Source organism: Mesocricetus auratus, unplaced genomic scaffold (assembly GCF_017639785.1).
Source record: "Mesocricetus auratus isolate SY011 unplaced genomic scaffold, BCM_Maur_2.0 Super-Scaffold_100006, whole genome shotgun sequence".
Classification (NCBI taxonomy): Eukaryota; Metazoa; Chordata; class Mammalia; order Rodentia; family Cricetidae; genus Mesocricetus; species Mesocricetus auratus.
In genome coordinates, this window is record NW_024429190.1 from 86,248,766 (window position 1) to 86,264,241 (window position 15,476).

A 15,476-nucleotide genomic window follows, 5' to 3' on the forward strand; every position below is an offset into this window, starting at 1 on the left:
CCCTCATAGCCTGTGCGTGATTCCTGGCTGACTATGGCTCTCGCCTGTAAATATGGACCACACTTCCTTATCTCATCTACACACCTTCCTTGGTTCTTTGGTTGGCAGATGACACAGTGAGCACTTAGTAGAGCCCAGGAAAGTTGTGTGACAGTCTCATAAGTCTTTGCTTGTCTGAGATGTCTCACAACTGTCTTTCTGTAGAAGAGACACCAAGGGGCTGTTTCTCATGAAAGTAGCCTAGACATCCTCATGAATTCTGGAAATCCAAGACAAAGTGAACCATGTACGGAGACTAGATTCCCTTGACCTTGTGTGTGGCTCTCTTGACAAATACTTCTCTGTCTCTGCAAATGCAATTCAGCATTGCAAACCAAACCCTGTTTCAGCCAGAGCTGTCCACGGAAGTTAGTAAAGCCATCTTTGCTTCTAACATCAGTAGGAATCCGGAGGAAGAGTCTGAAGTCAGGAATCTAAAGAAGGTCTCAGAATGGTGGTGGCCATGATGGCTTCCACAGTGTCCCTGAAGAAACAAACACGCATCTTCCAGATTAATTTCATGCCTTCCTCAAAGATCTTTGTGGAACACAGCACTGTCAGGAGTGTGTACCCACAAGAGCAAGGCATGTGGCCATTCGGGCTGTAATTAAATTTAATAGGCAGTTTATCTAATTCACGGAGATGCCACAGAAGAGAGGGGCAGAGGCGAGCCTGGTGGGAAATCACTTTACAATGGAGTACCCATCTGGAAAAAATGACATTGCAGGATGCAGCCAGTGTGAAGGAAATCTTCATCAGCTTTGGATGAGCTGCTCTATCATGCAAGAGTGGGAGTGGAAGGGGGCCTATGGCTCCTTCTATTAAAACAGCGAGCAACCCAGTAACGGCCTGTCAGTCCAGCTTACCATTATGCAAACTGAAGGCAAAAGGCAGTTAATAAAACACAAAATAACCCCGTGTTTTATTATCCTGGCTGCTGGATTCATAGGCAGGATGCTTGAAGTGGCTCCCACGCTATCTTCTAGCTGCAGTGATGAAAGCAGCTACAGAGAGCACTGACGGGGCTGGGGGGGGATGCTCAGAAGCAGGTGAGAATGAAGACGAAGAGGGGGTGAGGGGAAAGGGGATGGACACGGGCTGAGCCAGGCCTTACTGTGGGTAGGATGTGCCGCCTGCCTGGGAAGTCCCCTGGGCTTCTGTGGAAGAGTAAGTTTCCCAGAATGCTGTGGCCCGCAGCCCCCCGGGGCCTCCTTGGGAAAAGCCCAGCCCTGTCAATCCAGTTAAATGCTATCTTCTGCCACGGCACAGCCCTTCTGATAGGTGACTCTCTCTGCTGCTTTGCTGGCTGGCATCTCTTTCAGAAAAATACCAGCAGAGGCAAGATCTACCAGGTCTAAACGCCTGCTGGCAGTTGCTTGGCAGGTCCTGGGCAGGTCAGCGGTTTATTTGAGGGCTTTTATGCTAAGGAGTGGAGAGACAACTCTCTTCTGTTTTCTCTTCCTTCACGGAGTTGTGGATGAAACCCAGGGCCATGTGCATGCCAGGCTAGTGCTCTCTCACCAAGCCCCAGCCCCAGCCCTGGCTCTCCGAGTCAAAGTCTCACAGTGTAGCCTAGTCTGGCGATAACCCTTGCTCTGTCTCCCAGGGGCTGGGGTTTGGGGTGTAGGCTACAAAAAGACTCAGAAGAACTGAGTTTAAGTGCTGCGGGAATGTTGAGAGCCTCTCCCGAAAAGCTGCCCTCTTTAGGCTTGGAGTTGTTTACCTATCTCAAGAGGCAGGTGTCCTCCAAGTCCTATTAGTGAGGTGGCCCTGTCTTGTGTGTTCCATGTCTCCATCATGTGCGTGCATACATGCCCTTAATGTGGCCACTCCTTGTCTAGGCCACCTCAGACACGGGGCCTTCTGTGTTCTCTACTCTCCATCACATCACTCCATGAGGTAGCGACAACTATGGCTCTATTTGGTTGACAAGGAGGCTACAACCCAGAGATTGACAGTAGCCTGCACAGGATCCCCGGGCAAGCAGAGGGGATGGCACTCACCCACGCAGACAGGCTGTGGCAGCCACGCTTTACTTGGTGATTCATCTCTTATTTCCTGGTGGGGACTTAATGTCACTTAAACTTTGCATTGTGTTTGTGACTTCCTTCCTGGTCAAATGCTCTCATGAGATAGCTACAAGGTCCCAGCGCCACCATGCTGAGGATGTCATTAGTGAGACAAGCATCTTTCTCGTCAACAAACAGGACCCTGGACACCGTGCCGCCATGTTCTTTGGCACATAACAGCTAGACGTGTGTGCCGGTTGGGAGAACAAGGACAGACTCTAAGGAAGCTAAAGAAGAAGGAGCTGGTGAGAAGCTGGAGGGAGGCAGCAATGACTTCTAAACCAAGAAAGGTAAAGACAGCCACCAAAGGCTGAAGCTGTGGGAGACACGCCTGGGACTGCCGCAGGCAATGGCCCTGCTCACACATCGAGTGTGGACTTCCATGTGGCACGGGGGGCAAGGGAAATGCCGCTTCAGGTTACCCAGTAAGTGAAACACGGTAAGAACCGAATACCTCTGGCTGGGACATGGCAGGCGGGTTGGGGACACAGCAGGTGGGAATGGAGCATGGCAGGCAGGTATGAACTGAGACTTGGGAAGTCATGCCAAGGTGACAGAGCTTTGAGGTAGCAGGGGGCCAGAACTCTTACTCATGAACCCCGCCCCAAAGTGTCTTACCCCAACCTGGGTACATCTCCCCTAGGAGTCAGCCTCTCTGAGTTCTAGGTTTTTCTCCCCTGGCCAATCACACATGTGAACTCTCTTAAGAAAAGTCAAGCCCTGCCTACAGGTGCCTGGGTCACAGTCGCCACCTCACTTTGCTAGAACCCAGGCATGTGGCTGTAAATGACATCACACCACTCACAAGATCCAGGGGACAACCCTCCACTCTGCAAACCTTTTCTGCCAGAAACTATGTAAGACTTACAGAACCATGTGGCCACACGTGAAGCCTATACCACCAAAATAACCATTATAGAGGTGAGGAGTCGGGGCTCCAGAGGTGATATCACGTAAGCGCCAGCTAAGCAGCATCACGCAGCTCCGAGCCTGGGGATGGCTTCCTACTCACTTCTGGGGAAGAGGGTCGGGGGGGCGTGTGTTTGTGTCCTTCCTTCATCCAGCCTTGCTTCTCCCCGGACCTGCCAACGCAACGACTAACTGTAGCTTGGGAAATAAAAGCCACAGGGAAAGATCGGCAGAGGCGGCCGCCGTCTGCAGTCTGCTTCTTCCCTGCCCACTTATGCCGCGGGCGCCTGACGTGTGTGCCACCCCAGGAAAGGGGCAGGAAGCTTCTTGCCTTTGAAGCAACTGGCTCCCTATAAAAAGCTTGGAGCAAACGCTGAGTTCGGAACTGGGAGCATGCAGGGGGTGTGCTGTGGCTGCTGTTATTTATGTGTGCTCCCACCGACTTCCAGAAAGGATCTGCGGTCCGTACACGGGAAACAAAGCTGCTGCCCGGCAGGGAGGGGCTGGCCTCTAATGAACTTCTGCTTCTTTTTCCCGTTCCATTGGAGAGGCCCCCCCACTTGGGACTGGTGGTCTCCAGGAGTCAGGCAGGCTCAAAGGTGGTGTGAATTTGAAATGTTCCCCATGTCTGAGTACTTGGTCCCAGGCAGATGCTGTTGTTTCTGGAGACCGTGGAAGAGATCATTGACAAGGACTAGCTGGAGCAGGGTCGGGGCATTGGTGACTAAACCTTGAAGGTCATGTCTGGCCACTGTTTGCTGCTGTAACTTTTGCTTCTTGGTCACTTCAACCACCTTCTCCTGTGCCATGAGGGGGAGCACCCCTACGCTCTCTGTACCTCCCCTGCCACAAGTGTAAATACCCCCACACTCTCTGCACCTCCCCTGCCACAAGTGTAAATACCCCCATGCTCCCTGCACCTCCCCTGCCACAAGTGTAAATACCCCTACACTCTCTGCACCTCCCCTGCCACAAGTGTAAGTACCCCTACACTCTCTGCACCTCCCCCACACAAGTGTAAGTACCCCCACACTCTCCCTACCTCCCCCTGATGCAAGAGTAAATACCCCCCACTCCCTCCACCTCCCCCCTGCCATTAGAGGAAGTAACCCTACACTCTCTTTACCTCCCCTGACACAAGTGTAAGCACCCCACACTCTCCCTGCCTCCCCCTGACACAAGTGTAAGTACCCCCCACTCCCTCCACCTCCTCCTGCTATTAGAGGAAGTAACCCTACATTCTCTCTACCTCCCCTGACACAAGTGTAAATACCCCCACAGTCTCTCCACCTCCCCATGCCATGAGCAGAAGTACCCCTGCACTTCTCTACCATGGCATATACTCTGAAACTTTGAGCCAAAATAACTATTTCCTCCTCCCGAGCTGTTTCTATCTGGCCTTTTGCCCTTGCAACACAGAACTAACACAGCAGATAGGCTCCAAAGCAGGGTGCGCGGGAAGGATCCAGGAAGCTGCATGGACACCCCTCAGTCTTTAAAACTAAGATTTGGATTAGGTGTCTTGTCTGGAAGGAGATCCAACATTCCATGATAGGAAGCTGCAGTGAGTCAGAAATGTCCACCGCTGAGGTAGCCGGGGCTGGACCTCGCTGAAGAAGGTGGGCAGAAAAGACCGAGTTATCCTGCTGAGGTGGCAGGGAGGCTAGGGTGTTTCTCCACTGAGGCTGCTTATCTGAGGTTGGGGGCTGCATCTAGAGAGCTGTGCCTTGTGTGTGAGCCATCTCACAGGGACAAAGGCCACGCTTAGATGTAGGTCCCCAACGAGGCAACCACCACCCGTTGCAACTGGAACATTTCATATAGTTACCTTATGAGTCAGGGTAAGGGGGCCTGACCGGGCCATGTTTAGACACCACCATGTGGAGTTAGCAGAGCCTGGCCCCTGGAGTGGTTATAATCAGGGTGGCAGCTCCTTCTTTGGCTCTCCCAGTCCTCTTCAGGGGACCTGCCTCCTCTGATGGTTATACCTTTTCTACCATTGGGAGTTTGGTTTGCTCCTGCACAGCAGTGACTTGTGTGTGCTGCTGCTGGCCTAGCCCACCGCACGTGGTGCAGTATAAGTCCTGTGTCTACTACTGAACCACTAAACAAAGGAAAAGGTACTTGATCCTACTATAGCTTGGCTTACCCATGTGTATATAGGGCCAACAGTCCCCACTCACAAGGACCTCAGAATAGAAAGGGGTGAGGGTCCTGATCATGGTTCCTGCAAATGATGACTACTTGGTAAGTACCAGCTGCACAAAACAAAGATTTGCTATCAAATGCCCTCCATCATGTACATGTTGAAAGACAGGCACGTCTACTGTCTTTGAAAGCTCTATGTTTTCCCTTTCCTGCTTCTCTTTTTCCCTGGGACAGTCCGCCATCACACAGGATGCTATTTCTCAGCTTTGCCCTTGGCCCCAACCTGAGCCAGTGTCTCTAGCTTTTAGGTGAAGGCTCACCTTCACACTTAACCTGGCACAATAATATGGTGCTTGCAACATGGTTGCTGATAATTACTCCCCAAAGGAAGAAACCTGTTCATGGGCACTCTCATTTGTCACCCACCCACATGCTGTTGCCTGCTGAGCTGGAATCTGTTTATGTCCAGAGGATGGATATGTGCTGGGTGGTATGTCTGTTACGACCCTGCCACATGCCAGGTCCCATTCCAGAACCGTCTAGGACTCCTCTGATTTCAGGCTTCCAGCCATAACAGCACCATGGACAAGATGACAGCGTAGTAAGATAGAAGTCACACCGCATAGCTGAGCAGAGCTGAGAGATGTGATGCTTGGCCTCGGCTCTGACAAACCCGCCCTTTCCACTCTTTGCGTCCTGCCCATGGGAAAACGACAATTTCTTGGTGGCAGGCATCCAGCTTTGTTTTACTCTGGATTAGGATGGGCACCTCAAAACAGCAGGGTCCAGGCATGGCTTTTCTGCTTCTCCTGCCAAAGGCAGAAGAGACCCCAGAAGGTCATCCTGGGCTGTGGCTTCTCAGTGTGGTTTGAGTAGAGCTGCTCCAGTGTCCCCGAAACTCATGGAAAGATTCTAGTCATGCCCAGGGACCACAGCCTGCGGCTGCTCAGGAAGTGCTGCTCTCATCCTTCTCACTTCCACACAGGGACCCGCTGCTTGGTGTCACTGCAGTCTCAGCTCCCAAGTTCCCTGGGTGTCCACCTGGCATGTCCCAGCACTGAGTTGTTCAGAGCCCTCTGGGCCTTCCATTGCCACCTCTGCCATTTACTGACAGGCGCTAACATCCAAGCCCAGGACACCATGTTCTTCTCAAGTGTGACTTCAAGGCTCCTCTCCTCACCGTCCCTGCTCCTTCCTGGCATTATTGTTGGTTCTTTCTAGTCTAAGGATTTTCCCAGCATGCCTTTTACCGCACCAGAGATGGGGAACCCTTAAACACATTTACTAGCCAGCAATATGGGCAACGATATGAATCATGGGAAAAGGTCAGAATGGCAGTCTACTTGTATCCGTTCCTTCGTTCCTCAAGTATCTCCTGCGTGCCCGGTGTGTGCCTCAAACTGGGAGTGTACGTAATGCTGAATAGAATGCACGCTAACCTTCCTTGGAAAAGCCAAAGTCTCATGAGCCGCCTGGAGCATCCTCCAACCAAAGATTCCCACAAACTCCTACCCCTCTCTCTGCCCCGCTCTTGACTTGTAACCTTCGTTACAGCCACTTCTCACTAAACTGGAGCACATGGGAGCACCTATTCATGGAGCCCAGATCACCCTGCCCTGCACCCTTCCAGACTTTCCTGAGTTATACACACCTCCTAGAAGCCAGACCATGACCCAGAGAAAGATGGCTCCATAACCCTGCCTGGAATCTATAGCTGGATTGATATTTAAAAGATGGACTCCAGGTCACATGTCTGCCACAACCTGAGCAGACCATAAACCCCAAAAGGAGCCACAAAAGCAGTTCTTTGTGCTGCCGGTGCTCAGCATGTAGCCCCTCACACAATAGGTGCCCATGGATGAGAGCTGCTGTAGCCCCTGTCCTAATGCTACACGTGGGGAAGAGCCACCAGGTGTCCTGCCTGGCTGCCAGGCAGGCCCAGGGCTGGACTGGGTGAGCACAGGAAACGGTATGGGAACTACGTGGGTGCACAAGAGCCTGTGCCCGCATCCCTGGCATCCCGGGCAGACGCCCCCTTACCGTGGTATATTTGCCCAGCTGGCAGAGTGAGGGGAAGGTTTCTTGGTGGGCTTTGCGGATCTTCTCTGTGAGGTCATCCAGCTCTGCTGTCATCTCATAGCTCTCTGTGCATTCCTGCTTCGAAGGCTCCTTCTTCTTCTTGTTTCTGTCATTCCTGACGGCTGGAAAAGGGAGATGAGAGGTCATGGAGGGCCAGGCCATGCTCCTGAGCAGGAAGTCCCCTCTCCCAGCCTTACCCTCAGGATAGGGGCAGCCAGAAAGGCAGGAGCAGTTCTCAGCCAGGAAAGGACCCTGGCAGAACCGTGTCAGCCTTTCTTGGTGTGCAGTGTGCGCTCTTCAACCTGTGTAAGCTTGACCCATAAGAAGTTCCAAAGCAGGCTGCATGTCATGAGTGGGAAGGATCCTAAGGGGTGCACTGAGTTACTGAGCCGCAAGGATCCTGTCCTGGCTATGTGATTTTTTTTTGTTTTATCAACTTGTTGCAAACTAGAGTTATCTGGAAAGAAGAAACTCAGCTGAGAAAATGTCTCCATCAGATTGCCTGTAGGCAAGCTTGTAAGGTATATCTTGATGAATGATTGAGATGAATGGTATCTTGATGAATGATATCACCCCTGGTAGATAGTCTTGGGTGTTATAAGAAAGCAGGCTGAGTAAGCCATGAGGAGCAAGCCAGTAAGCCGCATTCCTCCATGACCTCTGTTTCAGTGCCTGCTTCCAGGTCCCTGGCCTGACTAAGTTCTTGACGTGACTTCCCTCATTGGTGGGCTACTACCTCAAAGATGAAATAACACACCCCACAATTCGCTTTTGGTCATGGTATTTATCCCATCAAAGGACCCCTGATTGACAGGTCCTTATACCCGGGAGCCAGGTCCCTCAGCAAAGCTGCTTCATAGTGAGGTATGACCTATCTCATTTCTTTACTTTTTTCTTTTTCAGAATCAACTGACTGGCACCTAAAATAACTCATCTTCCTATGGTTTGTGTCCCTTTATGTGTTATGCTTAGACTTCCTGTATTAACTAAACAACATCCCATTATTTATAATCTTATTTAAAACAGTACAAACCCTCAGCCGTGACAACCGTCTACTCAGGCACCTGCTCATTCAGAGACCCAGTTCCAGGCCATTTGTGGCTGGACCTCAGCAGATAGGTGCCACCTGGCCCTGCACACCCCAGGCCAGCAGGACACTGGTACACAGAGGGTTCACGGTTCAGAGCTATAGGACAGCCCCCTCTCAGGGCCAGCTTTCCTCATGGTTGTAAATGAGCGCAATGCAAAACTCTAGCTCTTGGTGGGAACCTGAAACCCAGGGAGGCAGATAAACGATACCAGATCACATGACCCCTCCAGGGAGTCCATGTTCACCGGGGTGTCAGGACCCAGGCTGCCTGGATGTGTACAATGCCTGCATGACCTGGGCATGTGTGATGCAAGATGACCCAGCCATAATCTGATCTGCCTAAGAGGATTTGGCCTGGCTGCCTCCCTAAGGGCACATAGGTCACCAGGATACGCAGTGTTCTTACTAGGAAGTCCTCAGGCCCTGCATGGACAGGAGATGGGGGTGTGTGTGAGAGGGGAGGCAGGATGGGGATGGAGGAGGAATGGAAGGAAGCAGCTCATAGGGCCAGGAGAGACCACTTATGGGAAGAGGAACACTTTTGGTGTCTTCATACCTGAACCTGGAGGTTTGACCACAGAGCTCACCTAATCCCCTTTTAAGGAGAAGAGCTGCCAAATTCTCTCTTTACCAGATCCACTTACTACCAAGGAAGTGGACACAGGCTGGTACCTTCCTACTGGGTCCCTAGAATAGCTATTCTAAACAATGGAGAAAAAGAGGCCCAAGCAGGGGTTTTATGGTATGCCCGTATAGCTCTGTGACTAGACAGACCTTCCTTGGAAATGTGGGGATAGGGTGAAAGGCCTCATGTTGCAAAGTGTGTGTGTGTGTGTGTGTGTGTGTAGACACAACACAACAGAAGTAGCACACAGAGTGGCACAATGGTGGTCTCTAGACTCTCTTGAGGAATGGAGTTCTGCTAGGGAGAGGATACTGTATCCTGAAGGCTTGTGTGTAGGTATCTCAGGCTCCTGAATAAGACATTAGACCCCTCCTTTGACATGCCTCTGCTTTAGCCAACACAAAGGTTAAACCTAGGCAACAAGGTCTTTCCTAAACAACTCTGAGAGAATTTTGATATTCTTTACAATTGCCACATGACCCAGCAGCTCTTTTCTTGCCACACGCCTCAGAGAACTAATTTAACAGCAATATGTATGAAAAACGCAACCATGAATATCACTGTTCCTACCACTGACCCTAACAGCCTGGGAGTAGAACATTACACATGCCCGCCTTGGATGGCACATAAACCAAATGGCTTTTCAAGCCATAGAAAATTACTTGTTATTGAAAGAAATGACATACTGGCACAGGTTACATTGTAGATGAACTCTGAAAACTGTGCTGAGAGAAGAAACCAGTAGCCAAAGACCATGTGTCTTAGGGTTCCTAGTTCTGTGAAGAGACACCATGATCACAGCAACTTTTATAAAGGAAAATATTTACTTGTGGTGGCAGCTTACAATTTTGAAGGTTTAGTCCATCATCATCATGGTGGGGAGTATGGCCGCTGGGGGTTTGGCAGCATGCAGGAAGACATGGTGCTGGAGAATTCAACATCTTGATCCAAAGGCAACAGGAAGTGGCCTGAGACACCTGGAGGTATCTTGAGCATATATGAGACCTCAAAGCCTGCCTCCACAGTGACACACTTCCTCCAAGGCCACACCTCCTAATAGTGCCACTTCTTTTGGGGACCTTTTTCTTTTAAACCACCACATTCCACTCCCCATTCCCCAAAAGGTTGTAGCCATTATTATAATGAAAAACTGCATTCAGTACAACTTCAAAAGTTTCCATCATCTATAACAGTCCCAAGTTTATTTAAAAGTCTAAAGTTCAAAGTCTCTTCTGAGATTCATATAATCTCTTAACTGTAATCACTTGCAAAATTAAAATAAAAAAGCAGATCACATGCTTCCAATAAATAATGCAAAGGATATACATTACTGTTCCAAAATATAGGGAAGGGAGCATATTGGAAATTTACTGGACCAAAGCAAGACCGAAAACCAGCTGGGCAAACTCCAAACTGCATCTCCATGTCTGATATTGAAGCACTCTTCAGATCTCCAACTCCTTTCAGCTTTGTTGACTGCAACACACTTCATTCTCTTGGGATAGTTCTACTCTCTGCTAGCAGCTCTCCTTGGCAGGTGTCCCTTGGCTCTGGATCTCTAACATCTTGGGGGTCTCCAAGTCAATCCAGGCTTTAACTTCACAGCTTCATGCAATGACCTCTCTAGGCCTCCATTTGGATACACCCCTGACATATGCCTGGCCTCAGCAGCTTTCCTTAGTTGTGGAGGAAAATTCCATAACCCGTATCCTTTATTCTTAACTCCAGAATCACGTGGCCAAGTTCTGCTGCTTACTGGGGCTGAAACACGGCTCCCTTATTCAGTTACATCTTCACCAGCTTTCTGTTTTTAGTGGTTTCCTTCATTACCAAAGCTTGGCTGTCCTGTAGACCAGGCTGGCCTTGAACTTAGATCTTTCAATTATATCTTCACCAGCTTTCTTTTTTCAATGGTTACCTTCACTATCTAAGCTTGGCTTTTCTGGAACTTGCTCTGTAGACCAGACTGACCTCAAACTCAGAGATCCTCTGCTCTGCCTCTGGAGTATTGGGATTAAAGGTGTGCACCACCACACCCAACTCTTTAATTCCTTTTCACACATTGGAAACTTAACTGGGTGGGGTATTGCCCTGAGGTTATCACCCTCTTTATTCCATTTCTTCATCTATTTAACTCCTTGAGAGGAGAACTTAGTTCCATTCCACTTCCTGGTGCTCCTTTTCTCCTCAAATATTTTTCCTTGCTCAGCTTGCTCCTTTTCATTATAAATCTTCATTGCAGTTAACAGTCATAACCACACAACAGAGTCTATACTAGCCTGTTTTGGGATTTCCTCTGCCAATGGAATTAATCCAAACTCTTCACTTTAGCCTCAGATAAACTTCTCAGACAAGAGCGAAAACCGACCATATTCTTCACCAAAATATCACAGGAATGATTCATAGATAACATACTAAAATTCTTCTCCTGTGAAACCTTTTGATCCAGGCTCCCACAGTTCGAATCACACTCAGCACCATTCTCTTCCAAGCTCATACTACTATGGCTCATTAAGCAACACTTAAAGCATTCAACTGCTTTTCTTATCTACAATTGCACGGTTCATATTCCTTCAAACAAAAGCATGGGCAGGCCTATCACAGCGATACCCCAGTCCCTGGTACCAACTTTTGTCTTAGTCATGGTTTTTAATGACCATGACAATTTTTATAAAGGAAAACATTTAATTGTGGCGGCAGCGCACAGTTTCAAAGATTTAGTCCATTATCATGGTGGGGAGCATGGAATCTGGGAGTATGGTGTTATGCAGGCAGACATGGTACTGGGAAATCTATATCTTGATCCAAAGGTAACAGAAAGTGGTCTGAGACAGTCGGAGGTATCTTGAGCATATATGAGACCTCAAAGTCTGCCACTACAGTGACACACTTCCTCCAAGACCACACCTACTCTAACAAAGCCACACCTCCTAATAGTACAACTCCTTTTGGGGAACATTTTCTTTCAAACCACCACACCATGTAACATACCTTCCCATTTGTATGCAATGTCCATAGACAGACAGCAATGGTTGGAAAGGGTCAGGTTGGGGGAGGGAGATTGGGGGAGGAGTCTTGGTTGTAGAGTTTCCCCTTGAGGAGGGGAAGGTATCTGGATTTCATAGTGGTATAGGGCTGTTAATCCATGAACATAGCCCACTGAAGGGTACACCTTCATATGACTAACACTAAACTTTTGTTTGTAGCTTTTTGGAGAGAGTTTCTCTGAACAGATAGTCACTAAACCAAACCAGAGGTCAGATGTCATCTTTGACCCTCAAACACATGTCAGAGCAGTTCCAGTGAGGGACAGCCAGTGTCTTATGCTCATGGAGTCCTCCAGGAACTGGGTCAACAGCTTATCACCATTCCCTTTCTAGAGATCAATAAAGCCCTCCCTGGAAGCCATAGAGCGAGATTTCAGTGGAATACACAGGAAAGCGGAGCATCGGGGAGACTCCAAAGGAAAGATGCAGGCCCAGGGCCTCCCAGAAAGCTGTGTGCTGTTTTCCCAAAGCCTCTGCCTCTCAATGGAGCGATTCTGGACACTAGAGAGATGACTCCTCCCAGGAGCAGTGGCCCTGTCATCATATCTACTGCAATCTGAACCCGAGACTGCTTATGGTAACCTGGAAGCTCCCTGCCTGCCTCACAGCCACCTGGAAGGATGGGGAGGATGTGGATGCCGTGGAGGCCCTGCATCTTGCAGGTGACCTGGCTGGATCTGAGCTCCACGTCGACTGTGGCTCTTCAGTGCTGCGTGGCACCTGTCACACAAAATGGTAATGAAGTTCTGTGATGTCACTGAGAACTCTGCATGTACAGTGCTGTGTGGGGTCCTCACGGTGGCTGCAGGTGGTGATGCAGGGCATGAGGAGGGTGCACGGAGGGGCAGTGAGGGCAATGGGCAGCGAGCCCACGATGCCTTTCTCTGGGAGCCTGGGGTATGGAACTGTGCTTCGTGGCAGCCTCACACTTCTCTCTCCCACAAAGCACAGAGTCACCCTCTCGCTCCCAACCTGGCTGTTGCACACAGTCACCCATCCACAAGGGCCATGGGGGCTGGCAAGCGGCTTCCCAGCAGTCCACTCCCGAGAAGACAGTGGGCGGGGACACAGGGGCATACGTGGTCAGCTTGCGTCACAGCCTGTTCCCCGCCCCACTGCTCTGGGGACTACAGAAAAGGCAAGGCTTTATTTTACTTCCTCTGCATCCCTGAAACTTGATATGACCCAACACAGAGTGGGCTTTCAGGGACTGCTCCGTGAATGGCAGGGAGGATGGGTGACTAAATTGGGGTTCCATCCCTTTGTGGGGGGCATGTATGTGGCCAGACGCAGTTATTCTGAGCTGTTGCCTCCTAAAATTAACAGCCTTACTGTCACCTACTGGTCTGCAGAGGAGTCATTGGGTGCTCCTGTCCCTTCGGCAGTGGCCAGGAAGGTGATGTAAGGGTGAGGGTGTGATTTATGCACCTGTGATAGGACCTGGCCCGATGTTTGCAAAGCGCTTCCTGGAGAAAAGGTGCTTCATAAATATTAGGTATTCTGCTCATGAGGGGCAAAGCGTTACAAATCAGATTTGGTGGCATGAAAGTAACATATTTATGATCCACTATCATATTGCAAATGAAATGAATGCAATAAAAGTGTCACTTATACAAATACCTCTGATGTACAGATCCCGACCTATGAATATGAAAACAGACACCCAAGCACTTTTATTTGAATGTCTAATCATGGAAATAAATGAAGCCATGTTCATTTTAATGTGCGCACTTGTGCATGTATCTGGAATATTGATTTTCGTACACACGATAAAAATTTAATGCAGGAAACACGGGAAAGCTGCAAGCCCCACATGGGCCCAGGAAGAGGACAACAGTGCTCTCCTGAAAACTTCTTGTCATCAACAAGAGAAAATACCAGTGACGGCGTATTTTGTTCGTAAAGACTAGTTCATCTTCACTTTAGCAAAGGGAGCACAGCAGCCTATTTACTCTTGCTTGGAATTAAAGTCTGAAGCCCGCACATTCCAACTCCTCAGCTCCCCGCTAACTGCAAGAATAATGGGTCACAGCTGGTCCGAGGCCGCGCTGTAACTGCTGGACTGAGCTGCTCAAGAGGAGAACACGGAAGTACGGTCTAACCTGAGTTTAAAGACTGTTTTCTGGACTCTTCTGGACTCTGCATGTAAATGAACTCGGGACCTGAAGGCAGGTGAAGCATCACTGATCGCTGGGGCTCCTTTCCCCTAACTTAAAGGTTGATGGTAGCTGCTCAAGCACTTATTAGGGATGATCCCAGTGTGAGGGTGGGCTGAGCTGGGGTACAAGAGTGCTTCCTCCACTCCTGGAAGGTGGAGCTATCTGTCCCCTAAAAAAGAACATGCCACACATACGCTGGTTGGAACTCAGACACAGAGAAGAAGGTGAGTGGTAACAGGGCAGAGGCTGGGCTTTCTTTCCATTCTGTTTGCAGGTACTATTGAACCAGCCTGAGGCCACCCTGAGTGTTTGTGTAATGAAATAATCCCTTTATTCCTTGGAACCTTGATTTCAGACTCTCCACACATGTCCAAGCATGCCTCATGACGGCGCTCGTGGAAGGGCTCTATACCCCACAACTGCCAAGTGGGTGTTCATTGTGCCAGGGAGCAGAGAGGGACACTGTCAGAATTCTGTAGATTCAGTAGAATTCTGTAGCCAAGTACAGAGGAAACAGTTCAGACGCAGCATCTCAAAGTTTATCAAGGCCCTTATGGACTGGGCCAGCTTCCTAAAGCTACTCCCAGAAGCAGAGGGGAGCTTTATATACCATCTGTGCAGAGGCCAAATACTTCTCAAATTACTTTACATTAATGAGAACATGGAGACGATTCTAAACACGCCCTTCCCCGTGTGACTTTTAGGAATGGAGGCCCTATCTGTGCATGCCGACATTGATCCCTTCCTCTCCCCCTCTGTCTCAGCAGGAGTGGCCAACCCTGTGGGGATGGGTGTGTTTTTCTGGTGGCCCCACTTGCAAGGCAACAGTTTAGGGTACTGAGGCTCTTTCAGTGATATGTGAACTACAGGCATCATTTTCAGCTTAACTGTACAAAAGATGGCAAAGAAGATGGGCTTGGTGACAAATGCTTGTCTTCCCAGTCACTGCAGAAGTTGGGCAGGAGGATCAGAAGTTTGAGGTATCCTGGACAGCATGGTGAGGCCTGTATCAGAGCAAGAATAATGAGAGAGAAGCCTGGTGCTACAGTGCCATAGGAAGTAGCGCTTCCTCTTGCAAGTGAGGCGTTGGGTTTAATCCCCGGGACTGCAAAGCAAGCAAACACAAAGCCAGCAACCACCTGTCCAGCCTACTCCTGCCTGGGCTCAGTGGACAAAGAGAACATTTGAGGGTGCTGTGTAAGGGCAGGCACTGGGTATGTGCAAACCGGTGATTGCAGAGTTTTCATAATCTTTCCTCATCAGCTGGTGGTCCTGTGGGCCACTCCTCTGGCAGCAAAGGGCTGCTTCAGT

General features: G+C 49.6%; 1 protein-coding gene and 1 long non-coding RNA gene across 8 annotated transcripts in view; one reads left to right on the forward strand and one right to left on the reverse strand.

Annotated features, from left to right (window-relative positions):
- Rarb (retinoic acid receptor beta) overlaps nt 1–15,476 on the reverse strand; it is a 336,441-nt gene that overhangs the window by 7,426 nt on the left and 313,539 nt on the right. For all 7 annotated transcript variants that reach the window (XM_021233505.2, XM_021233504.2, XM_021233506.2 and 4 more), the window contains 1 exon segment: nt 7,206–7,366. In XM_021233505.2, the coding sequence (XP_021089164.1) occupies nt 7,206–7,366 (161 nt within the window).
- On the forward strand, nt 2,189–13,728 carry LOC121140919. The gene is made up of 2 exons (XR_005877874.1): nt 2,189–2,547; nt 12,340–13,728. It is a non-coding gene; the product is annotated as an uncharacterized LOC121140919 (long non-coding RNA).